This window comes from Carcharodon carcharias, chromosome 36 (genome assembly GCF_017639515.1).
Source record: "Carcharodon carcharias isolate sCarCar2 chromosome 36, sCarCar2.pri, whole genome shotgun sequence".
Lineage (NCBI taxonomy): Eukaryota > Metazoa > Chordata > Chondrichthyes > Lamniformes > Lamnidae > Carcharodon > Carcharodon carcharias.
In genome coordinates, this window is record NC_054502.1 from 3,916,636 (window position 1) to 3,942,161 (window position 25,526).

General features: G+C 56.8%; 1 protein-coding gene across 1 annotated transcript in view; it reads left to right on the forward strand.

Annotated features, from left to right (window-relative positions):
* Positions 1 to 25,526, forward strand: part of LOC121272863 (DENN domain-containing protein 4B-like) — a 248,265-nt gene that overhangs the window by 216,714 nt on the left and 6,025 nt on the right. The window contains exons 11-22 of the mRNA XM_041179697.1: positions 3,188 to 3,362; positions 3,771 to 3,904; positions 6,189 to 6,318; positions 7,513 to 7,719; positions 9,139 to 9,267; positions 10,223 to 10,367; positions 15,340 to 16,043; positions 20,042 to 20,164; positions 20,415 to 20,593; positions 21,037 to 21,208; positions 21,435 to 21,689; positions 22,024 to 22,141. Of these exons, the coding sequence (XP_041035631.1) occupies positions 3,188 to 3,362; positions 3,771 to 3,904; positions 6,189 to 6,318; positions 7,513 to 7,719; positions 9,139 to 9,267; positions 10,223 to 10,367; positions 15,340 to 16,043; positions 20,042 to 20,164; positions 20,415 to 20,593; positions 21,037 to 21,208; positions 21,435 to 21,689; positions 22,024 to 22,141 (2,471 nt within the window). The remainder of the gene's footprint in view (positions 1 to 3,187; positions 3,363 to 3,770; positions 3,905 to 6,188; positions 6,319 to 7,512; positions 7,720 to 9,138; positions 9,268 to 10,222; positions 10,368 to 15,339; positions 16,044 to 20,041; positions 20,165 to 20,414; positions 20,594 to 21,036; positions 21,209 to 21,434; positions 21,690 to 22,023; positions 22,142 to 25,526) is intronic.

Consider the following 25,526-nt stretch of genomic DNA (forward strand, 5'->3'; position numbering starts at 1 on the left):
TTGATTAGTGGGGGTGAGGGGAACATTGATTAATATTGATTATGGGGAGGGAGGGGTGCGGTGATTAATATGGATTATCAAGAGGGAGGGGAGCAGTGATTAATATTGATTATCGGGAGGGAGGGGGAGCAGTGATTAATATTGATTATCGGGAGGGAGGGGAGCGGTGATTAATATTGATTATCGGGAGGGAGGGGGAGCAGTGATTAATATTGATTATCGGGAGGGAGGGGAGCGGTGATTAATATTGATTATCGGGAGGGAGGGGGAGCAGTGATTAATATTGATTATCCGGAGGGAGGGGGAGCAGTGATTAATATTGATCATCAGGAGGGGGGGAGCAGTGATTAATATTGATTATCGGGAGGGAGGGGGAGCAGTGATTAATATTGATTATCGGGAGGGAGGAGGAGCAGTGTTTAATATTGATTATCGGGAGGGAGGAGGAGCAGTGTTTAATATTGATTATCGGGAGGGGAGAAGTGATTAATATTGATTATCGGTAGGGGAGCGGTGATTAATATTGATTATCGGGAGGGAGGGGGAGCAGTGATTAATATTGATTATCGGGAGGGAGGAGGAGCAGTGTTTAATATTGATTATCGGGAGGGAGGAGGAGCAGTGTTTAATATTGATTATCGGGAGGGGAGAAGTGATTAATATTGATTATCGGTAGGGGAGCGGTGATTAATATTGATTATCAGGAGGGGAGGGCGAGCGGTGATTAATATTGATTATCGGGAGGGGGAGCGGTGATTAATATTGATTATCGGGAGGGTCGAGTGGTGATTAATATTGATTATCGGGAGGGAGGGGAACGTTCATTAATATTGATTATCGGGAGGGAGGAGGAGCGGTGATTAATATTGATTATCGGGAGGGGAGGGGGAGCGGTGATTAATATTGATTATCGGAAGGGGAGGGGGAGCGGTGATTAATATTGATTATCGGGAGGGGGGGAGCGGTGATTAATATTGATTATCGGGAGGGGGGAGCGGTGATTATTATTGATTATCGGGAGGGAGGAGGAGTGGTGATTAATATTGATTATCGGGAGGGGAGGGGTGTGGTGATTAATATTGATTATCGGGAGGGGGGGAGCGGTGATTAATATTGATTATTGGGGGGAGCGGTGATTAATATTGATTATCGGGAGGGGGGAGCGGTGATTAACATTGATTATCGGGAGGGAGGGACCGGTGATTAATATTGATTATCGGGAGGGAGGGGAACGTTCATTAATATTGAATATCGGGAGGGGAGGGGAGCGGTGATTAATATTGATTATCGGGAGGGGAGGGGGAGCGTTGATTAATCTTGATTATCGGGAGGGGGGGAGCGGTGATTAATATTGATTATTGGGGGGAGCGGTGATTAATATTGATTATCGGGAGGGAGGGGAACGTTGATTAATATTGATTATCGGGCGGTGGGGGGGAGCGGTGATTAACATTGATTATCGGGAGGGAGGGACCGGTGATTAATATTGAATATCGGGAGGGGAGGGGAGCGGTGATTAATATTGATTATCGGGAGGGGAGGGGGAGCGTTGATTAATCTTGATTATCGGGAGGGAGGGGGGAGTGGTGATTAATATTGATTATCGGGAGGGAGGGACCGGTGATTAATATTGATTATCGGGAGGGGGGGAGCAGTGATTAATATTGATTATTGGGAGGGGAGGGGAGCGGTGATTAATATTGATTATCGGGAGGGGGGGAGCGGTGATTAATATTGATTATCGGGAGGGGGGAGCGGTGATTAATATTGATTATCGGGAGGGGGGAGCGGTGATTAATATTGATTATCGGGAGGGAGGGGAATGGTGATTAATATTGATTATCGGGAGGGGGGGAGCAGTGATTAATATTGATTATCGGGAGGGGGGGAGCAGTGATTAATATTGATTATCGGGAGGGAGGGGAGCGGTGATTAATATTGATTATCGGGAGGGGGGGAGCAGTGATTAATATTGATTATCGGGAGGGAGGGGAGCGGTGATTAATATTGATTATCGGGAGGGAGGGGAGCGGTGATTAATATTGATTATCGGGAGGGGAGGGGAGCGGTGATTAATATTGATTATCGGGAGGGGGGAGCGGTGATTAATCTTGATTATCGGGAGGGGGAGTGGTGATTAATATTGATTATCGGGAGGGAGGGAGCGGTGATTAATATTGAATATCGGGAGGGGGGGAGCGGTGATTAATATTGATTATCGGGAGGGAGGGGAGCGGTGATTAATATTGATTATCGGGAGGGAGGGGAGCGGTGATTAATATTGATTATCGGGAGGGAGGGGAGCGGTGATTAATATTGATTATCGGGAGGGGGAGGGGGAGTGGTGATTAATATTGATTATCGGGAGGGGGAGCGGTGATTAATCTTGATTATCGGGAGGGGGGGAGCAGTGATTAATATTGATTATCGGGAGGGAGGGGAGCGGTGATTAATCTTGATTATCGGGAGGGGGAGGGGGAGCGGTGATTAATATTGATTATCGGGAGGGGGGAGCGGTGTTTAATATTGATTATCGGGAGGGGGGAGCGGTGTTTAATATTGATTATCGGGAGGGGGGAGCGGTGATTAATATTGATTATCGGGAGGGGGGAGCGGTGTTTAATATTGATTATCGGGAGGGGGGGGAGCAGTGATTAATATTGATTATCGGGAGGGAGGGAGCGGTGATTAATATTGATTATCGGGAGGGAGGTGAATGGTGATTAATATTGATTATTGGGGGGAGCGGTGATTAATATTGATTATTGGGAGGGGGGAGCGGTGATTAATATTGATTATTGGTTGATTAATATTGATTTATTGGGGAGCGGTGATTAATATTGATTATCGGGAGTAACTGGGTGATAAACCAGTGATCGTATTCAGTAATCAGGTGATTAATCAGTGATCCTGTTCAGTAACTGGGTGATTAACCAGTGATCGTATTCAGTAATCAGGTGATTAACCAGTGATCATATTCAGTAATCAGGTGATTAATCAGTGATCCTGTTCAGTAACTGGGTGATTAACCAGTGATCGTATTCAGTAATCAGGTGATTAACCAGTGATCATATAAAGTAATCAAGTGATTAATCAGTGATCCTGTTCAGTAACCGAGTGATTAACCAGTGATCGTGTTCAGTAACCGATGATCGTGTTCAGTAACCGGTGATCTGGTTCAGTTTTGATCCGATCTCATTGTCTCTTCACTCTCAGGGTTCCTGAAGAGTCGCGATCGAGCCAACCAGAAGTTCTACACGTTACTGACCAAGACTCAGTTGTTCACCCAGTTCATCGAGGAATGCTCCTTCGTCAGCGACAGGCACTCGAGTCTCGAGTTCTTCGATGGATGTGTGGAGAAGGTTAGCTCGTTCCGCATCGTGCCGCTCCAACAACGCCCCCTGCCCCGCACCATCCCCTTCACTCTCACTGGGTCAAAATGCCAGAAGTGCCTCCCTAACCCCGCTACGTGGACCGCAGGGCTTCAGGGCAGCGGCTCACCACCACCCCCTCGAGAGCTGATTTAGCCTGTGACGCCCGCATCCCATCAAAGAATAAAAAGCAGCCCCTCCCCTTTTGAGAGGCGGTGTTTGTTGTTGGGGTCTTGCTGTGCACGTCCTGCGAGATTATGGCAGTCACTGCGAAGTGATTCACCGTGTGAAAGAGCTGCTGGCGCTGCGTTAGAGTTAAGAGCTGATATCAAGCAGATTAAGCCGCTGCGGTAAATACTGAGCATTGCCATTGGCCTGATCCCCGTGCTTTTCTTCCAGGTGGATGTGGAGAAGATGGACACTATTCGCCTGATCGAGGTGGATGAGTCCCAGCGGAGTGAGCACACTGTTTTTATCATGCCACCCGAGGTCCCTCAGACACCAGACGGCAAAGAGCCCCCTCGTTTGTACAGGTACCATCACTCAAACCCTGAGATATCCCAGTGCCCTCCTCCCCTAGAGGTGCTGGAGGTGGTTCCATGGTGGCCTCTGCCTACCCTGCTTCGGTGGTCTCTACCAGTGTCTGTGGGCTGATCAGCCAAGGGTATCTGCTGCTCACCCCTACCCTGTGACTCTTACTGGAGCGCACATGCACATACATCGGTGGGAGCCGGGGGTGGGGGGGGCAGGGTTGGACTCCGCTGTGATGCCTCCACAGTCGAATATCCTGTGTACACTGCAGAGTTGCTCAGGTGAAGTGGTTACTTCTTGTGGGATCATTCCCAGCAACAACCAGTGCCTTATGGGTGATGTTGGGTCTGGGGGGGCTGTGGGTAGCAAGTAGGAGGGGGTATTTAGAGGACTGATAGCAGTAACTCAAGGTCAGAGAGGCTGTTTCAACTGCTGGAATCCTCTCTCATGATTGGCCTTTCTTCAATCTAACACCTGATTTAAAATATGTTTTTGTAAGTGTGAGGGAGAGGCAGGGAGCGGGGGAAGGAGGAGTTCTCCCTAATATCCTAACTAACACCATTGTGGAGCTGAATGACCTGATCCTGTGCTGTCTCTTCCATGTCATTCCCCCTCACCTGCTGTTTGGGAGCCTGTGTGTAGCAGTGGGTAACGCTGTCACCGCTTCTGTCTAGACAGCTGGGTGACCAAACTCCTGGGTTATCCGGGGAGACCCAATGGATGAGGAAAAATTCTGGGAAATAAATCATAGGGACGTTTAAAAAAAAAGACAGTGTGTTCTTTATATGTTTTTCAAACATCCGATTACAGTACATAAACAATTGGAGATCAGGGCTATGGGCTGGGGTGAAGAATAGGTTGGTGAGCTGGCTGAGTGAGGCAGGAGGTGATCCTCCAGCCTGAGATGGGGTGACCCTCGGCCCTGCTACACTTACGTCCTTGGGATTGTGTGTGACTGGTTTGTGCTCCGACTCGATGGATTCAGATGTGGCTGAAGTCCAGTGTGTGATCTGCAGACCCTGTCACGTGTGGGACAGCTGGTGTTTGAAGGGTTGGGTGGTGGGTGGTGGGTGATGGGTGGTGGGTGATGGGTGGTGGGTGATGGGTGGTGGGTGATGGGTGGTGGGTGATGGGTGGTGGGTGATGGGTGGTGGGTGATGGGTGATGGGTGGTGGGTGGTGGGTGATAGGTGATGGGTGATAGGTGATGGGTGGTGGGTGGTGGGTGGATGGGTGGCGGGTGGATGGGTGGTGGGTGATGGGTGATAGGTGGCGGGTGATGGGTAGTGGGTGGGTGGTGGGTGGCGGGTGATGGGTAGTGGGTGGTTGGTGGGTGGTGGGGAGGCTTGTGCCCCGATGCCTTGACTTTGCCCCTTGCAGGTTCCTGACAAAGTCTCTCGGTGTGTCTGGCGCCCTCCCCAGCTGCACCTTCTCCATTTTGGTTAGTGAACGAGCTAGGGACTCCCGACAGTGGGCAGGAATGTTTGACCTCTTCAGGGATGCCTTGAGGACGTCCCTCCTGTGTTTCCAGCCTTCTCCAGAGGAGCCTCCTGCCAAGACCGAGTTGCGGGGAGAGCTGCCCTCCAGCCTCGTGGTGCTTTGGTTACACCACACCCGAGGGCACTGTGTCCACTTGGCCTCTTCCCCTAAAGAAAAAGGTAACACAAGGAAGGTTCGCTCAACTGCGGGATGAGCAAGTTGTCCAATGAGGAGAGCTTGAGGAAACTAGAGCCGTACTCAGTGAAGTTTGGAAGACTGAACGGTGATCTCATTGGAAGATAGATCCTGGGATGACTTGACAGAGTAGATGCTAAAAGGCCATTTCCCCCGGCCCACAGCCCAGAACATGGGGGCAAAGCCTCAGGGTAAGAGTCGTCCATGAGGAGACACCTCTTCACTCAGAGGGTTGTGAATCTTTGGAGTTCTCCAGAGGACTGAGGATGTTCAGTTGTTGACTATATTTCAGCACCAAGGGGATAGGTGGATAGGGTAGGAAAGTGAAGGTGAGACCCATTGGTTAGCTCTGGGTCGATATGCTTGAGAGAGGAACTCAGCCACACATTTTAAACATAATTGTGCTGTGTGATTGGCTCAGCTCCCTGTGCCTTTCTGTCTGCAATAAGAGACCAGAAAATCTAATCTCACTCTGGATTTGATTTAGTGAGTCTAAGGCAGGTACACCAGGCTGAATGGCCCCTTTCCGTACCGTATGATTGTATAAACCGAAGCTGGGGGAGTGTGTGGGATGGTTACAGCTCGCTAGAACTGTATTTATTTGTTTTTGCAGCTATGATGGGTTTCCACTGCTCAAAGCTGAGCTTTTCGACAGACCGCAGGATACCCTAAAGACCTCTCACTTCCTGAACCAGCCACGGAGCAGCGCTCCTAGCAGCCCTGCTCCCAGGAGGACAAAGCAGGTACTGCAGCAATCAGTGTCTGAGCCTCTGCCTGTGTGTATCGGTGTGTCGGTGTGCCTGTGTGTGCGTGTCGGTGTGCCTGTGTGTGCGTGTCGGTGTGCCTGTGTGTGCGTGTCGGTGTGCCTGTGTGTGTCGGTGTGCCTGTGTGTGTGTCGGTGTGCCTGTGTGTGTGTCGGTGTGCCTGTGTGTGTGTGTCGGTGTGCCTGTGTGTGTGTGTCGGTGTGCCTGTGTGTGTGTGTCGGTGTGCCTGTGTGTGTGTGTCGGTGTGCCTGTGTGTGTGTCGGTGTGCCTGTGTGTGTGTCGGTGTGCCTGTGTGTGTGTGTCGGTGTGCCTGTGTGTGTGTGTCGGTGTACCTGTGTGTGTGTGTGGTGTTGTGCCTGTGTGTGTGTGGTGTTGTGCCTGTGTGTGTGTGGTGTTGTGCCTGTGTGTGTGTGGTGTTGTGCCTGTGTGTGTGTGGTGTTGTGCCTGTGTGTGTGTGGTGTTGTGCCTGTGTGTGTGTCGGTGTGCCTGTGTGGCTGTGTGTGTGTGTGGCTGTGTGGCTGTGTGTGTGTGTGGCTGTGTGTGTCGGTGTGCCTGTGTGTGTGTGTGTGTCGGTGTGTGTCGGTGTGCCTGTGTGTGTCGGTGTGTGTCGGTGTGCCTGTGTTTGTGTGTGTGTCGGTGTGCCTGTGTTTGTGTGTGTGTGTCGGTGTGCCTGTGTGTGTGTGTGGTGTTGTGCCTGTGTGTGTGTGTCGGTGTGTGTGTGTGTGTGTGTGTCGGTGTGCCTATGTGTTGGCACGCGCAAGTCGGTCTGCCTGTTTGTCCGCGCGTGTGTATATCGGTCTGCCTGTGTGTGTGTTGGATGGTTACAGAAGGTTCTTTTTGAGTGGGAGGTGCTGTCTTTCGGTTGAGACGTTAAACTGAGGACCCCTGTTCCGTCTAAGTTGGACATAATAGATCCCAATTCCACTTAGTTGAAGCAGAGCAGGTGAGTTTATCCCTGGTTTTGTGGCAATGATTAATCCGTCAATCAATATCACTAAAAGCTGGTCATGTAATGCGTTGTTTTTGGGAGCTTGCTGTACGCAAATTGGCTGCTGTGTTTCAACATGACTGTACTGACAACACTTGCTGCAACCTGAACATTGTGAGGTTGTACAGGATGGAATCGCTCTGTGGCTGATTGAACCCTCACCTCCAGGCTCTTCCTGTTCACAGGAGATCAAATCAGCACAGAAAATTACACAGAAATATTTCCTGGTGCCTGACATGTGGGCCAAGTGCCTCCTCGGCCAGTGTTACGCCCTCTGGTTCATCTATCTGCCAACCCACGTCCGGGCATCTCAGGTGAAGGTGCGAGCGCTGCAGACCGCTTACGATGTGCTGAAGAAGGTGGAGACCAGGAAGGTGGTCCTGCCTGATGAGGTGGGTGCTGAATCCTGGCATTGGCGCTGCTCCCTCTCCCGTGACCAAGGACAGTGTGACTGCGCTGAGCGGCTGTCCTCTTCATCCCTCACACCATCACGCTTTCCAGGAATGCTCCCAGGGATAAGGATCTTGAGTTGTACTCTTTGGGAGACAAGGTGGAGAGGCTGTATGAAATTGGAGACGCTGTAGAGGAAAGTTAGCGGAATGGGAGTGGGGGTGAGAGACTTCAGATACCAGGAGAGGCTGTAGAGGAGGTTCTTGGCTAAGGAGAGATTGGATAGAAATGTCCAAAATCCTGAAGCGTTTGGAGGAGAAGCTGTTTCCACTGGGAGGAGGGTTGCGAGCCAGAGGGACACAGACTGGAAGTAATCAAAAAAGCCAGAGGGAGAGTTGAGAAATATTTTTTATGCAGCGAGTTGTTGTGATCTGGAACATGCTGCCTGAAAATGCGGTTTCACTTTCAAAAGGGGAATTGGATCAATACTTGAAGGGGAAAAATTTACAGGGCTGTCGAGGCAAAGAGCAGGACATGGATGGGGTGAATTGGAAGCTCTTTCAAAGAGCTGGCATAGTTATGATGGGCTGAATGGCCTCCTTCTGTACTATAAGATCCTATCATTTCATGTCTACATGCAACAGACCAGGACAGCATCCAGGCCTGGGCTGACAAGTGGCAAGTAACATTCACACCACACAAGGGTCAGGCAATGACCATCTCCAACAAGAGAGAATCCAACCGTCGCCCCATGACGTTCAATGGCATTACTATCACTGAGCTCTCCTAGTCACATCCTGGGGGTTACCATTGACCAGAAACTGAACTGGACCAGCCATATAAATACTGTGGCTACAAGAACAGGTCAGAGGCTGGGAATCCTGCGACAAGTAACTCACCCCCTGACTCCCCAAAGCCTGTCCACCGTCTACAAGGCACAAGTCAGGAGTGTGATGGGATACTCCCCACTTGCCTGGATGGGTGCAGCTCCCACAACACTCAAGAAGCTCCACACCATCCAGGACAAAGCAGCCCCGCTTAATTGGTGCCCCATCCACAAACATCCACTCCCTCCAGCATCCACGCACAGTGGGCTGTGTGTACCATCGCCAAGGTGCAGTGATGGAGTTCCTGAGGGGGCAGTGATCAGGTTGGTAGCTTATGGAGATTAGCCCCCAGCAGGCACACGGAGCAGGATGGAGGGGTCAGCTGGGCTTGCTGGCACTAGGGAGGGGTTGTCACATCCCTTCAGGGAACGCTGAGAGGGGTGGAGAGGCTAGGGGAGGCTAGCTATGGGCTTATTCTGGCAGGACAAGAGCCTGAGTACAACAGGAGATTAATGTGTGTCCCTTTCTCTCTCCCGGTGTGTGTCCGTCTGTCTCACTCGCTCCTTGTCTACATGTCCTGGGCGCTCTGTGTAGATGTGCCACCGGATCCTAATGCAGCTGTGTGGGCAGTATGGGGAACCAGTGCTGGCGGTGCGGGTCCTACACGAGATGAAGAGAGCTGGAATCACCCCAAACGCTGTCACCTACGGCTACTACAACAAGGTGAGGATGGTGAGGGGGAGAGGAATGGGAGGCTCCTTACAGAGCCGGGATTGGGGCTGGGGGTGCACAGGGTCTACAAGGTGCCGGGCGGTGGGGGGGAGTAGGGTGAGGATGGGTGGGAGGTATGCGTATTATTGGGGGGGTGGGGGAGGGTGTTGGGTTGCGGGGGAGGTTAGTACAATGTGAGGGAGGGTGGGGGCAAGACCACACGTAAACAGTGAACTCAGACTCTTTCCTCCCTCCTCCTCCCCCCTCCCTCCCTCCTCCCCTCCCCCCTCCCTCCCTCCTCCCCTCCCCCTCTCTCCCTCTTTCTCTCTTCCTCCCTTTCCCCATACCCTCCCTCCCTCCTCCCCTCCCTCCCTCTCTCCCCTCCCTTTCCCCATACCCTCCCTCCCTCCTCCCCTCCCTCCCTCCGCCCCTCCCCCCTCCCTCCCTCCGCCCCTCCCCCTCTCTCCCTCTTTCTCTCTTCCTCCCTCCCTCCCTCCCTCTCTCCCCTCCCTCCCTCCCTCTCTCCCCGCCCTCCCTCTCTCCCCTCCCTTTCCCCATACCCACCCTCCCTCCCTCCGTCTCTCACTCCCTCCCTCCCTTCCCCCTCCCCTCTTCCTCTCTCCCTCCCCCCCTCCGCCCCCCTCGCTCTCTCCCCTCCTCCCTCGCTCTCTCCCCTCCTCCCTCGCTCTCTCCCCTCCCTCCCTCCCTCTCTCCCCTCCCTCCCTCCCTCTCTCCCCTCCCTCCCTCTCTCCCCTCCCTTTCCCCATACCCTCCCTCCCTCCTCCCCTCCCTCCGTCTCTCACTCCCTCTCTCCCTTCCCCCTCCCCTCTTCCTCTCTCCCTCCCCCCCTTCCCTCCGCCCCCCCCCCCCTCTCTCTCTCTCTCTCCCCCCTCCCTCTCTCCCTCCTCCTCCCCCTATCCCTGGCGTTGGGTTACTGAGTAAAGCTCTTTGCCTTCTCTGCCCACAGGCTGTCCTGGAGAGTAAATGGCCGTCCAGTAACCAGGGTGGTCGCTTACGCTGGGCGAAACTCCGGAACGTCATCCTGGCAGCAGCTCAGTTCCGCCGGCCGCTCAGAGAGCGGCGAGTACAGTATGTGGCCCGAAGCCTCCTGGGTACGTGCAGCGTGGACTGTCCGTTCCTCAACCCCTCGCTCCCACCCTCCGCTCCCCCCCACCCCACCCCGCTCTCCATCCCGGCTCTGTGGGGAGTTTCCTGTACCCCCCACCCCGCTCTCCATCCCGGCTCTGTGGGGAGTTTCCTGTACCCCTGCTCCGCTCTCCATCCCGGCTCCGTGGGGAGTTTCCTGTACCCCCTGTCCCGCTCTCCATCCCGGTTCTGTGGGGAGTTTCCTGTACCCCCACCCCGCTCTCCATCCCGGTTCTGTGGGGAGTTTCCTGTACCCCCCACCCCGCTCTCCATCCCGGCTCTGTGGGGAGTTTCCTGTACCCCCTGCCCCGCTCTCCATCCCGGCTCTGTGGGGAGTTTCCTGTACCCCCCACCCCGCTCTCCATCCCGGCTCTGTGGGGAGTTTCCTGTACCCCCCACCCCGCTCTCCATCCTGGCTCTGTGGGGAGTTTCCTGTACCCCTGTCCCACTCTCCATCCCGGCTCTGTGGGGAGTTTCCTGTACCCCCCACCCCGCTCTCCATCCTGGCTCTGTGGGGAGTTTCCTGTACCCCTTGCTCCACTCTCCATCCCGGCTCTGTGGGGAGTTTCCTGTACCCCTTGCTCCACTCTCCATCCCGGCTCTGTGGGGAGTTTCCTGTACCCCTGCTCTGCTCTCCATCCCGGCTCTGTGGGGAGTTTCCTGTACCCCTGTCCCACTCTCCATCCCGGCTCTGTGGGGAGTTTCCTGTACCCCCCACCCCGCTCTCCATCCCGGCTCTGTGGGGAGTTTCCTGTACCCCTGTCCCACTCTCCATCCCGGCTCTGTGGGGAGTTTCCTGTACCCCCACCCCGCTCTCCATCCCGGCTCTGTGGGGAGTTTCCTGTACCCCCCACCCCGCTCTCCATCCCGGTTCTGTGGGGAGTTTCCTGTACCCCTGTCCCACTCTCCATCCCGGCTCTGTGGGGAGTTTCTTGCACCCCTGTCCCACTCTCCATCCCGGCTCTGTGGGGAGTTTCCTGTACCCCCTGTCCCACTCTCCATCCTGGCTCTGTGGGGAGTTTCTTGCACCCCTGTCCCAGTCTCCATCCCGGCTCTGTGGGGAGTTTCCTGTACCCCCACCCCGCTCTCCATCCCGGCTCTGTGGGGAGTTTCCTGTACCCCTGTCCCACTCTCCATCCCGGCTCTGTGGGGAGTTTCCTGTACCCCCCACCCCTCTCTCCATCCCGGCTCTGTGGGGAGTTTCCTGTACCCCCTGCTCCACTCTCCATCCCGGCTCTGTGGGGAGTTTCCTGTACCCCTGTCCCACTCTCCATCCCGGCTCTGTGGGGAGTTTCCTGTACCCCCCACCCCTCTCTCCATCCCGGCTCTGTGGGGAGTTTCCTGTACCCCCTGCTCCGCTCTCCATCCCGGCTCTGTGGGGAGTTTCCTGTACCCCTGTCCCACTCTCCATCCCGGCTCTGTGGGGAGTTTCCTGTACCCCCCACCCCTCTCTCCATCCCGGCTCTGTGGGGAGTTTCCTGTACCCCTTGCTCCGCTCTCCATCCCGGCTCTGTGGGGAGTTTCCTGTACCCCTGTCCCACTCTCCATCCCGGCTCTGTGGGGAGTTTCCTGTACCCCCCACCCCTCTCTCCATCCCGGCTCTGTGGGGAGTTTCCTGTACCCCTGTCCCACTCTCCATCCCGGCTCTGTGGGGAGTTTCCTGTACCCCCCACCCCGCTCTCCATCCCGGCTCTGTGGGGAGTTTCCTGTACCCCTGTCCCACTCTCCATCCCGGCTCTGTGGGGAGTTTCCTGTACCCCCACCCCGCTCTCCATCCCGGCTCTGTGGGGAGTTTCCTGTACCCCCCACCCCGCTCTCCATCCCGGTTCTGTGGGGAGTTTCCTGTACCCCTGTCCCACTCTCCATCCCGGCTCTGTGGGGAGTTTCTTGCACCCCTGTCCCACTCTCCATCCCGGCTCTGTGGGGAGTTTCCTGTACCCCCTGTCCCACTCTCCATCCTGGCTCTGTGGGGAGTTTCTTGCACCCCTGTCCCAGTCTCCATCCCGGCTCTGTGGGGAGTTTCCTGTACCCCCACCCCGCTCTCCATCCCGGCTCTGTGGGGAGTTTCCTGTACCCCTGTCCCACTCTCCATCCCGGCTCTGTGGGGAGTTTCCTGTACCCCCCACCCCTCTCTCCATCCCGGCTCTGTGGGGAGTTTCCTGTACCCCCTGCTCCACTCTCCATCCCGGCTCTGTGGGGAGTTTCCTGTACCCCTGTCCCACTCTCCATCCCGGCTCTGTGGGGAGTTTCCTGTACCCCCACCCCGCTCTCCATCCCGGCTCTGTGGGGAGTTTCCTGTACCCCCCACCCCGCTCTCCATCCCGGCTCTGTGGGGAGTTTCCTGTACCCCCCACCCCGCTCTCCATCCCGGCTCTGTGGGGAGTTTCCTGTACCCCCCAACCCGCTCTCCATCCCGGCTCTGTGGGGAGTTTCCTGTACCCCTGTCCCACTCTCCATCCCGGCTCTGTGGGGAGTTTCCTGTACCCCCACCCCGCTCTCCATCCCGGCTCTGTGGGGAGTTTCCTGTACCCCTGTCCCACTCTCCATCCCGGCTCTGTGGGGAGTTTCCTGTACCCCCACCCCGCTCTCCATCCCGGCTCTGTGGGGAGTTTCCTGTACCCCCCACCCCGCTCTCCATCCCGGTTCTGTGGGGAGTTTCCTGTACCCCCGTCCCACTCTCCATCCCGGCTCTGTGGGGAGTTTCTTGCACCCCTGTCCCACTCTCCATCCCGGCTCTGTGGGGAGTTTCCTGTACCCCTGCTCCGCTCTCCATCCCGGCTCTGTGGGGAGTTTCCTGTACCCCCCACCCCGCTCTCCATCCTGGCTCTGTGGGGAGTTTCCTGTACCCCTTGCTCCACTCTCCATCCCGGCTCTGTGGGGAGTTTCCTGTACCCCTTGCTCCACTCTCCATCCCGGCTCTGTGGGGAGTTTCCTGTACCCCCTGTCCCACTCTCCATCCTGGCTCTGTGGGGAGTTTCTTGCACCCCTGTCCCAGTCTCCATCCCGGCTCTGTGGGGAGTTTCCTGTACCCCCACCCCTCTCTCCATCCCGGCTCTGTGGGGAGTTTCCTGTACCCCTGCTCTGCTCTCCATCCCGGCTCTGTGGGGAGTTTCCTGTACCCCCACCCCTCTCTCCATCCCGGCTCTGTGGGGAGTTTCCTGTACCCCTGTCCCACTCTCCATCCCGGCTCTGTGGGGAGTTTCCTGTACCCCCTGCTCCGCTCTCCATCCCGGCTCTGTGGGGAGTTTCCTGTACCCCCTGCTCCACTCTCCATCCCGGCTCTGTGGGGAGTTTCCTGTACCCCCCAACCCGCTCTCCATCCCGGCTCTGTGGGGAGTTTCCTGTAACCCCCACCCCGCTCTCCATCCCGGCTCTGTGGGGAGTTTCCTGTACCCCCCACCCCGCTCTCCATCCCGGCTCTGTGGGGAGTTTCCTGTACCCCCCAACCCGCTCTCCATCCCGGCTCTGTGGGGAGTTTCCTGTACCCCTGTCCCACTCTCCATCCCGGCTCTGTGGGGAGTTTCCTGTACCCCCTGTCCCGCTCTCCATCCCGGCTCTGTGGGGAGTTTCCTGTACCCCCTGTCCCACTCTCCATCCCGGCTCTGTGGGGAGTTTCCTGTACCCCCACCCCGCTCTCCATCCCGGCTCTGTGGGGAGTTTCCTGTACCCCCTGTCCCGCTCTCCATCCCGGCTCTGTGGGGAGTTTCCTGTACCCCCTGTCCCACTCTCCATCCCGGCTCTGTGGGGAGTTTCCTGTACCCCCTGCTCCGCTCTCCATCCCGGCTCTGTGGGGAGTTTCCTGTACCCCCTGCTCCGCTCTCCATCCCGGCTCTGTGGGGAGTTTCCTGTACCCCCTGCTCCGCTCTCCATCCCGGCTCTGTGGGGAGTTTCCTGTACCCCCCACCCCTCTCTCCATCCCGGCTCTGTGGGGAGTTTCCTGTACCCCCTGCTCCGCTCTCCATCCCGGCTCTGTGGGGAGTTTCCTGTACCCCTGTCCCGCTCTCCATCCCGGCTCTGTGGGGAGTTTCCTGTACCCCCTGTCCCGCTCTCCATCCCGGCTCTGTGGGGAGTTTCCTGTACCCCGTGCCCCGCTCTCCATCCCGGCTCTGTGGGGAGTTTCCTGTACCCCCACCCCGCTCTCCATCCCGGCTCTGTGGGGAGTTTCCTGTACCCCTGTCCCACTCTCCATCCCGGCTCTGTGGGGAGTTTCCTGTACCCCCTGTCCCACTCTCCATCCCGGCTCTGTGGGGAGTTTCCTGTACCCCCACCCCGCTCTCCATCCCGGCTCTGTGGGGAGTTTCCTGTACCCCCACCCCGCTCTCCATCCCGGCTCTGTGGGGAGTTTCCTGTACCCCCCACCCCGCTCTCCATCCCAGCTCTGTGGGGAGTTTCCTGTACCCCCTGTCCCTCTCTCCATCCCGGCTCTGTGGGGAGTTTCCTGTACCCCTGTCCCGCTCTCCATCCCGGCTCTGTGGGGAGTTTCCTGTACCCCCTGTCCCGCTCTCCATCCCGGCTCTGTGGGGAGTTTCCTGTACCCCCTGCCCCACTCTCCATCCCGGCTCTGTGGGGAGTTTCCTCTGATCCATTAGTCCTAGGAGCTCCACCCCGGCTGTGTGCTGAAATCCCTCCTCAGCTAGGACTGCGGACCCCCCCTCCCCACCACCCCAGCACCCTCTGCACACAGGTTCTCAGGAACGGAGGAGGTAACTAACAACGTGTGTGCTCAGAAGATTCTAGTTCCCCAGCACCTCCAAGGATTGTAGGGGGTGGATAAAGGTGACTTGAACCCCTCATTCTCCCAGTAGAAACGAGTGGGGTGTGGTTACTGGAGCCGTTAAAGCTGAGAACTATAGAATGATGTTTGTTGCTGTGTGGGTGGGTGAAGCAGTGACGCAAACAGGGCCCTGAGTAATCTTGGCTTCCCCTTTCCACACTCAGAAAGGTCTCAGCAGGAGTCTCCACGGGCTGGGCCTCGGTTCCTGCTCCAGCGACACACCACCTGGGCTGGGAGGAGTGCAAGCATCGAGAGCTGGGATGGCCTGGGCTCTCCACTGGTCAAGAGCAGGAGTGCCAGCTGCACCCGGACCGAACGCAGCACCGCGCTGGACGAGCAGCCCTCGGACACCGACTCCCTTTCCCGGTGCCGGGCGGGAGCAGTAGGGGAGTCGGGCAGCCGGGCCTGGTCTGCCGAGCGCCCGCTCCGGGAGCGGAGAGTCAAGGCCCTGGCCAAGGTTGGGGATCGAGCCCTCACCCCGGAGCCCGCAGGCCCCGAACACGCCAACCTGACCTGCCACTGCATCCCACCCGAGGCTCAGCCGCTCGGCAGTGCCGAGCCCGGCCACTCGTCAGAGACACCGGCGCCGCGGCGCACCCCCAGGACAGGCCGCAAGTGGGGCAGAGAGTCCGGGCGAGATCACCACCGCCGGCGAGAGGGGACCAAGAAGGTCGACGAGAACTGCAACAACGTTACGCCGGTACCCCGGGGCCTCTCGGAGAAGTTCCACAGTCTGCTGACCTCCACGGCAAACCGGCGGCCACCCCTCGCAACACTGGATTCAGGCCGCAGGGGCTCCTCCCACTCTGACTTAACAGCATCGTCTGAGAAATTGGGGCTCCAGTCAGCGAGAGAGAGTGAGGAGGAGGTGAGAACCATTGGCTTTAGCTTGTGTGCTGTTCAGCCAGCAAACAGTTTGCATCTCGAAAACACGTTTAACACAAAAAGCACTTCACAGGAACAATGTCAGATGCAGTTTGACGCTGAGCTATATAAGAAATCACAGAGTTGCTACAACACAGAAGCAGGCCATTCAGTCCATCATGTGCACGCCAGCTCTCCCAATGAGCAACTCACCTGGTGCCCTGCACGTTCTACCTTTTCAAATAACCATCTCATTCCCTTTTGAACGCTTCAATTGACCCTGTCTCCACCACACTCTCAGACAGTGCATTCCAGACCCTAACCACTTGATTGACCCTGTCTCCACCACACTCTCAGACAGTGCATTCCAGATCCTAACCACTCGATTGACCCTGTCTCCATCACACTCTCAGACAGTGCATTCCAGATCCTAACCACTCGATTAACCCTGTCTCCACCTCACTCTCAGACAGTGCATTCCAGACCCTGACCACTCGATTGACTCCGTCTCCCCCACTCTCAGGCAGTGCATTCCAGATCCTAACCACTCGATTGACCCTGTCTCCATCACACTCTCAGACAGTGCATTCCAGATCCTAACCACTCGATTAACCCTGTCTCCACCTCACTCTCAGACAGTGCATTCCAGACCCTGACCACTCGATTGACTCCGTCTCCCCCACTCTCAGGCAGTGCATTCCAGACGCCAATCACTTACTGTCTGAAAAAGGTTTTCCTCGTGTCACTTTTGCTTCCTTTGCCAATTACTTGAAACCTGTGCACGATTCTTCTTCATGAGGCTTCCACCAATGGGGACAGTTTCTCCCTATCTAATCTGTCCAGACCCCTCAGGATTTTGTACATCTCTTTCAAATCTCCTCTCAGCCTCCTCTTCTCCAAGGAAAAGAGTCCTAACTTCTCCAATCTATCTTCATAACTGAAATCCCTCCTCCTTGGAACCATTCTCGTGAATCTTTTCTGCACCTTCTCCAATGCCTTGACATCTTTCCTAAAGTGTGCTGCCCAGGACTGTAAACAATACTCCAGCAGAGCCTGAACCAAGGTTTTATACAAATTCAACATCATCTCCTTACACTTGTCTTCTGTGCCCCTAGTGATAAAGCCTAGGAACCGAATGCTTTATTAACCGCGCTCTCTCAACCTCTCCTGCCACCTTCCATGATTTATGCACTTATGCACCTTGATCCCTCTGCTCCGGCACCCCCTTTATAGTTGTATCCTTTATTTTATATTGTCTCCCCATGTTCTTCCTACCAAAGTGAAGCGCTCCATTTTATGAGGGTATATCAGGGATGGGAACCAAAGAGCTTGGCCAAAGAGGTGGGATTAAGGACAGCCTTAAAGGAGGGAGAGAGAGAGAGGCGGAGAGGTTTAGGGAGGGAATTCCAGATCCTAGGGCCTAGGCAGCTGGAGGCACGGCCGCCAATGGCAGCGATGTTAGAATCTGGGCAAGCTGGAGAGGTCAGAATTGGAGGAGCGCAGAGATGTCAGAGGGGTGGAGGGGCTGGAGGAGGTTACAGAGATAGGGAGGGGTGGAGGGGCTGGAGGAGGTTACAGGGGTAGGGAGGGGTGTAGGGGCTGGAGGAGGTTACAGAGACAGGGAGGGGTGTAGGGACTGGAGGAGTTTACAGAGATAGGGAGGGGTGTAGGGACTGGAGGAGGTTACAGAGATAGGGAGGGGTGTAGGGGCTAGTGGTGGTTACAGAGATGGGGAGAGGTGTAGGGGCTGCAGGAGGTTACAGACATAGGGAGGGGTTTAGGGGCTGGAGGAGGTTACAGAGATAGGGAGGGGTGTAGGGGCTGGAGGAGGTTACAGAGACAGGGAGGGTTGTAGGGGCTGGAGGAGGTTACAGAGACAGGGAGGGGTGTCGGGGCTGGAGGAGGTTACAGAGATAGGGAGGGGTGTAGGGACTGGAGGAGTTTACAGAGATAGGGAGGGGTGTAGTGGCTGGAGGAGGTTACAGAGATAGGGAGGGATGTAGGGGCAGGAGGAGGTTACAGAGATAGGGAGGGGTGTGGGGGCTGGAGGAGGTTACAGAGATAGGGAGGGGTGTAGGGGCTGGAGGAGGTTACAGAGGTAGGGAGGGGTGTGGGGGCTGGAGGAGGTTACAGAGGTAGGGAGGGGTGTGGGGGCTGGAGGAGGTTACAGAGACAGGTAGGGATGTAGGGACTGGAGGAGTTTACAGAGATAGGGAGGGGTGTAGTGGCTGGAGGAGGTTACAGAGATAGGGAGGGATGTAGGGGCAGGAGGAGGTTACAGAGATAGGGAGGGGTGTAGGGGCAGGAGGAGGTTACAGAGTTAGGGAGGGGTGTGGGGGCTGGAGGAGGTTACAGAGATAGGGAGGGGTATAGGGGCTGGAGGAGGTTACAGGGGTAGGGAGGGGTGTACGGGCTGGAGGAGGTTACAGAGATAGGGAGGGGTGTAGCGGCTGGAGGTGGTTACAGAGACAGGGAGGGGTGTAGGAGCTGGAGGAGGTTACAGAGACAGGGAGGGGTGTAGGGTCTGGAGGAGGTTACAGAGATAGGGAGGGGTGTAGGGGCTGGTGGCGGTTACCGAGATGGGGAGAGGTGTAGGGGCTGCAGGAGGTTACAGAGATAGGGATGAGTGTAGGGGCTGGAGGAGGTTACAGAGATAGGGAGGGGTGTAGGATCTGGAGGAGTTTACAGAGATAGGGAGGGGTGTAGGGACTGGAGGAGGTTACAGAGATAGGGAGGGGTGTAGGGGCTGCAGGAGGTTACAGAGATAGGGGTGTATGGTCTGGAGGAGGTTACAGAGATAGGGAGGGGTGTAGGGGCTGGAGGAGATTACAGGGGTAGGGAGGGGTGTAGGGGCTGGAGAAGGTTACAGAGATGGGGAGAGGTGTAGGGGCTGCAGGAGGTTACAGAGATAGGGGTGTATGGTCTGGAGGAGGTTACAGAGATAGGGAGGGGTGTAGGGACTGGAGGAGGTTACAGTGTGTTATGGCAGGTGGATGGTAAGTGCCAAGCTACCTAAACCCCAGGGAAAACTTGAAGGAGCTGCCATAACGATTTGCAATTTGTGCTTATTTTGAGATGGGGCTTTGAATTCAGAAAAAAGACGGCCACCAAGTCTTATAGGTTTCTTACAAAACTAAGTTAAACCTTTATTTATGGAGGAACTGATATTAAGCACATACATAGAGCCACAAATTACTGCTATGATAACTTCTAGATCTTCTAATGAATCTAAACCCCAGTTACACCTCCATTAAGGCAACAGTGTGACACATAGATTTTAAAAGACCCAGGCAAAGAAGCATAATACCCTGAACAATCCAATTCAGAGTGAGTTTTTTTCAGCTTCAGTTCCTTGTAGACAGCAGCCTGAGGCTTAGATGCTGGAAGCTTTTCACACTTGTTTTAGATCTTAGAATGTCTGCCCTTACACACAGCCTTCTCTCCTTTTAACATATTTTCCCTTTCGAATGCAAATTCCCATTGTTTCACTATGTCTTTGGACTTTTACCTCTCTAATAATAAAAATCTATCTTGGTACCAATTTTACCAGTAATCTTTGGGAAAAATAAACACACTGTTTCTTAACTTCTCCTGGCTAGGTGTAATATTTCACTCCCTCTTTTGAATTCAAGCTACTCTGGTTTATTTAAAAATGCAACTGTTCCCTTTACACTTTCCATTCTAAAACTTCCCCCATATTAACTGCTTAACATGTCAAGCCCAGCTTATCTTCTGATAAAACAAAGCCTTCAGAGCAGTTGCTTTTAATTAAATTAAGTCTCTCTCTCTCTCACACACAAACACACACACACACACACACAACCCCCCACAACTAATACTCTACAGAATTCCAAGAACGTTATGAAAATTATTATACCTTCCTGACACACAGTGGGGTTGTTAGGACTGGAGAAGGTAAAAATGAGCACTGCCCTGGGCCTTCAGTCCATATTCTTGTTGCATTAACACTTACTCTGTGAGTTAACATTGTGCCATTTTCAGGACTGGATTTCTCTGATGGATCATGAATCAATGGACTATGACACATCCAACTCTGACCTCCGAGAAACATCAGACTCCCGGTCGAGGACCTCCTCAGCAAGTCTTCAAACGGCCGTCATTGAGGTTAGCTGGTTCGTTTCTCATTTTTCTTTATTGGTGACACAGTGGGCATTCCCTCGATACAGGGTGGGTGGGGGCTTTCCCTCGATACAGGGTGGGGGGGGGCATTCCCTCGACACAGGGTGGGATGGGGGGCGCTATCATTCAGCACGGGGGCCCTCGATCACTCACTGCGGTGTGCTGTAGGTAGGGGTGTCTGGCCATCTAATCCATGTCCTTAGCTTCACACTGTTGCTCTGTGTTTTACTGCTAGGTTCTACTGTCGAGCTGTTCTCTTTGTACAAGCTGTGCCTCGCTGGTCTATGATGAGGAGATCATGGCAGGATGGACTGCAGATGATTCCAATCTGAACACCACTTGTCCATTCTGCAGTCGCTCCTTTCTCCCATTGCTTAATATTGAGATATATGAACCACATCTCCAACAGACCAGGTACAGCATCTCTCTCTCTCTCACACACACACACATATATGCTCCTCTCTTTCCCATGCTCCCTCCTTGTTCTGCACTGTTTCTCTTCCCTGTGCACATTCAGTCTCGCACCCCCACCCCTCTCCCCCACCCCCTCACCTCAGTGCCACCCTCCCCTCGATCCTGCGCCCTCAACCCTCCCCTCGGTCCTGCGCCCTCAACCCTCCCCTCGGTCCTGCGCCCTCAACCCTCCCCTCGGTCCTGCACCCCCAACCCTCCCCTCAGTTCTCTACCCCCCCCCCCCCCCCCCACTCTCCGGTCTGGCACCTCATGCCCCACCCTGTGCCCTTGCCTCGCGCCCTCGTTGCTCCAGCTGTGTCTCTGTGCCTAGGTGCATGTGCTTTGAGTGTCGGAAAGCCATCTCTGCCTGGGAATGAGTTAATAGGTGTTGTGGTTGGCTGCAGTTCTCAGGAAGGCTCAGTGAGCACCACAAGTGTTCAGCTGATGTTGAATGATCACCATGGGAGCACCATGTCCTCTAGCAGCACCCAGTCACCTGTCCTCAGTGACCGCAGCCAGATTCTGAGTGAAGATGAAACTGAGGCCGATTACCTGGGCAAGTGGAGCAGCGTTCTGGTGAGTCCCAAACTGATTTCTCATTGACACTCCAGATATATTCTTTCATATCCCATAACCCAGCTGTTTGATAATCTTGTAATCCAAATGTCGGGGTGGTATCCAGTACCTTGGCTCTTTGACCATTCTGTAATCCAGATGTTGGGTACCACCCAATACTTCAGATGTTGGTGAGCATGCACGATCCCAGCTGTAATCCTGCTCCGTTTCTGCTTTGCTGGTGTAGAGTTGGCTGGGATCCAGACGCGGGGAGCTGAGTCCAGAGCGAGTGACAGTGGCGTATGTCAGTCCCCTGGTGCTGAGGAAGGAGCTGGAGAGCCTGATGGAGAATGAAGGAGACACGGTGCTGTCACAGGCTGAATTCGTAGACAAGCATCCCATCATATTCTGGAACCTGGTTTGGTATTTCCACCGGCTCGAGCTCCCCCATAATCTGCTTCAGCTGGTGTTAACATCGCAACACGTTAAACCACCATCACAGGTAGGCATGTACAGGGGGAGCACACACGCTCATCCTGCAACACATTGGAGCTGTGCGAAGCCTCATGCTTAATCTCACAAACATATTATCCTCACTGGGACTGAGGTGCACTGGGCAGGGACCCACTGCCCACACTGGAACTGTGGTGCACTGGTCAAGGGGCCATGGCCCACACTGGAACTGTGGTGCACTGGTCAAGGGGCCATGGCCCACACTGGAACTGTGGTGTACTGGGCAGGGATCCAGTGGCCGTTCAGAGTGCACTGGTTATTTTGGGATCTGGGAGATGAGACGCCACCATTATAACCAGGTAAATGAAGTTTTGTTGTTGCAGGATTCGCCTCTGTGGATGTTTCACAGCAACACGCTGCTCCGAGTCAGGATCCTGTGGGATGTGCTTACACTTGACCCTAACCAGTGCCCACCCCTTTACGTTTTATGGCGGATGTACAGTAAGTCACTGTCCCCCACCCTGGGACTTATTACTGAATTATCAGAAGAACAGGTTTTTATTATAACCGTGTGAATCTACAGTGACATGCAGCATGTAATGGTGCCATTCGGCCCCTTGGTGTTTGTGCTGGCCCCTGTGGAAGAGCTATTCAGTTAAATCTCACTCCCCTCCCCTTCGCTCATTCCCAGAGTGTTGGAAATGTGTCCTTTTCCTTGTTGAAAGTTCCTATTGAATCTGCTTCCACCCCCCTTTCAGGCAGCGCCTTCCAGATCACAACAACTCGCTGTGTAAAAATACAAAAAGGTTTCCTCATGTTACCTGTGGTTCTTTTACTGATTATTTTAAATGTGTGTCCCTTTGGTCACTGAGCCTCCTACCACTGGAAAGAGTTTCTCCTTGTTCACTCTATCATGATACTCTACCCTTCATGATTTTATGTATGGTTGATGCACATGGTTTATCAGATCTTGTGTAGATTTGCACAGAATTTCCAGCAAAGAAACCGGCCATCTCACCATTCCTGCTGGTGATTCTGTTCCACACGGAGCCTCCTCCCACTGCCTCTTCATCTCCACCCATCACAGAATCTCTCAGTGCAGAAGAGGCCCTTCGGCCCATCGAGTCTGCACTGACACGTGAGAAACACCTGACCTACCTACCTAATCCCTTTGACCAGCACTTGGCCCATAGCCTTGAATGTTATGATGTGCCAAGTGCTCATCCAGGTACTTTTTAAAGGATGTGAGGCAACCCGCCTCCACCTCCCTCCCAGGCAGCGCATTCCAGACCCTCACCACCCTCTGGGTAAAAAAGTTTTTCCTCACATCCCCCCTAAACCTCCTGCCCCTCAACTTGAACTTATGCCCCCTTGTGACTGACCCTTCAACTAAGGGGAACAGCTGCTCCCTATCCGCCCTGTCCGTGCTCCTCATCAACATATCCATCTACTCCTTTCTCCCTCATGTATTTATCCAGCTTCCCCCTTCAATACATCTCTGTTATTCACCTCGACCACTCCCTGAGGGAGCGAGTCCCACATTCTCCCCGCGGGAGCAAGTCCCACATTTTCCCTGCTCCCCGCGGGAGCGAGTCCCACATTCTCCCCGCGGGAGCAAGTCCCACATTTTCCCTGCTCCCCGCGGGAGCAAGTCCCACATTTTCCCTGCTCCCCGCGGGAGCGAGTCCCACCCTCTCCCCGCGGGAGCGAGTCCCACCCTCTCCCCGCGGGAGCGAGTCCCACCCTCTCCCCGCGGGAGCGAGTCCCACCCTCTCCCCGCGGGAGCGAGTCCCACCCTCTCCCCGCGGGAGCGAGTCCCACCCTCTCCCCGCGGGAGCGAGTCCCACCCTCTCCCCGCGGGAGCGAGTCCCACCCTCTCCCCGCGGGAGCGAGTCCCACCCTCTCCCCGCGGGAGCGAGTCCCACCCTCTCCCCGCGGGAGCGAGTCCCACCCTCTCCCCGCGGGAGCGAGTCCCACCCTCTCCCCGCGGGAGCGAGTCCCACCCTCTCCCCGCGGGAGCGAGTCCCACCCTCTCCCCGCGGGAGCGAGTCCCACCCTCTCCCCGCGGGAGCGAGTCCCACCCTCTCCCCGCGGGAGCGAGTCCCACCCTCTCCCCGCGGGAGCGAGTCCCACCCTCTCCCCGCGGGAGCGAGTCCCACCCTCTCCCCGCGGGAGCGAGTCCCACCCTCTCCCCGCGGGAGCGAGTCCCACCCTCTCCCCCGCGGGAGCGAGTCCCCACCCTCTCCCCGCGGGAGCGAGTCCCACCCTCTCCCCGCGGGAGCGAGTCCCACCCTCTCCCCGCGGGAGCGAGTCCACCCTCTCCCCGCGGGAGCGAGTCCACCCTCTCCCCGCGGGAGCGAGTCCCACCCTCTCACGCGGGCCGAAGTCCCAACCCTCTCCCGCGGGAGCGAGTCCCACCCTCTCCCCGCGGGAGCGAGTCCCACCCTCTCCCCGCGGGAGCGAGTCCCACCCTCTCCCCGCGGGAGCGAGTCCCACCCTCTCCCCGCGGGAGCGAGTCCCACCCTCTCCCCGCGGGAGCGAGTCCCACCCTTCCCCGCGGGAGCGAGTCCCACCCTCTCCCCGCGGGAGCGAGTCCCACCCTCTCCCCGCGGGAGCGAGTCCCACCCTCTCCCCCGCGGGAGCGAGTCCCACCCTCTCCCCGCGGGAGCGAGTCCCACCCTCTCCCCGCTGGGAGCGAGTCCCACCCTCTCCCCGCGGGAGCGAGTCCCACCCTCTCCCCGCGGGAGCGAGTCCCACCCTCTCCCCGCGGGAGCGAGTCCCACCCTCTCCCCGCGGGAGCGAGTCCCACCCTCTCCCCGCGGGAGCGAGTCCCACCCTCTCCCCGCGGGAGCGAGTCCCACCCTCTCCCCGCGGGAGCGAGTCCCACCCTCTCCCCGCGGAGCGAGTCCCACCCTCTCCCCGCGGGAGCGAGTCCCACCCTCTCCCCGCGGGAGCGAGTCCCACCCTCTCCCCGCGGGAGCGAGTCCCACCCTCTCCCCGCGGGAGCGAGTCCCACCCTCTCCCCGCGGGAGCGAGTCCCACCCTCTCCCCGCGGGAGCGAGTCCCACCCTCTCCCCGCGGGAGCGAGTCCCACCCTCTCCCCGCGGGAGCGAGTCCCACCCTCTCCCCGCGGGAGCGAGTCCCACCCTCTCCCCGCGGGAGCGAGTCCCACCCTCTCCCCGCGGGAGCGAGTCCCACCCTCTCCCCGCGGGAGCGAGTCCCACCCTCTCCCCGCGGGAGCGAGTCCCACCCTCTCCCCGCGGGAGCGAGTCCCACCCTCTCCCCGCGGGAGCGAGTCCCACCCTCTCCCCGCGGGAGCGAGTCCCACCCTCTCCCCGCGGGAGCGAGTCCCACCCTCTCCCCGCGGGAGCGAGTCCCACCCTCTCCCCGCGGGAGCGAGTCCCACCCTCTCCCCGCGGGAGCGAGTCCCACCCTCTCCCCGCGGGAGCGAGTCCCACCCTCTCCCCGCGGGAGCGAGTCCCACCCTCTCCCCGCGGGAGCGAGTCCCACCCTCTCCCCGCGGGAGCGAGTCCCACCCTCTCCCCGCGGGAGCGAGTCCCACCCTCTCCCCGCGGGAGCGAGTCCCACCCTCTCCCCGCGGGAGCGAGTCCCACCCTCTCCCCGCGGGAGCGAGTCCCACCCTCTCCCCGCGGGAGCGAGTCCCACCCTCTCCCCGCGGGAGCGAGTCCCACCCTCTCCCCGCGGGAGCGAGTCCCACCCTCTCCCCGCGGGAGCGAGTCCCACCCTCTCCCCGCGGGAGCGAGTCCCACCCTCTCCCCGCGGGAGCGAGTCCCACCCTCTCCCCGCGGGAGCGAGTCCCACCCTCTCCCCGCGGGAGCGAGTCCCACCCTCTCCCCGCGGGAGCGAGTCCCACCCTCTCCCCGCG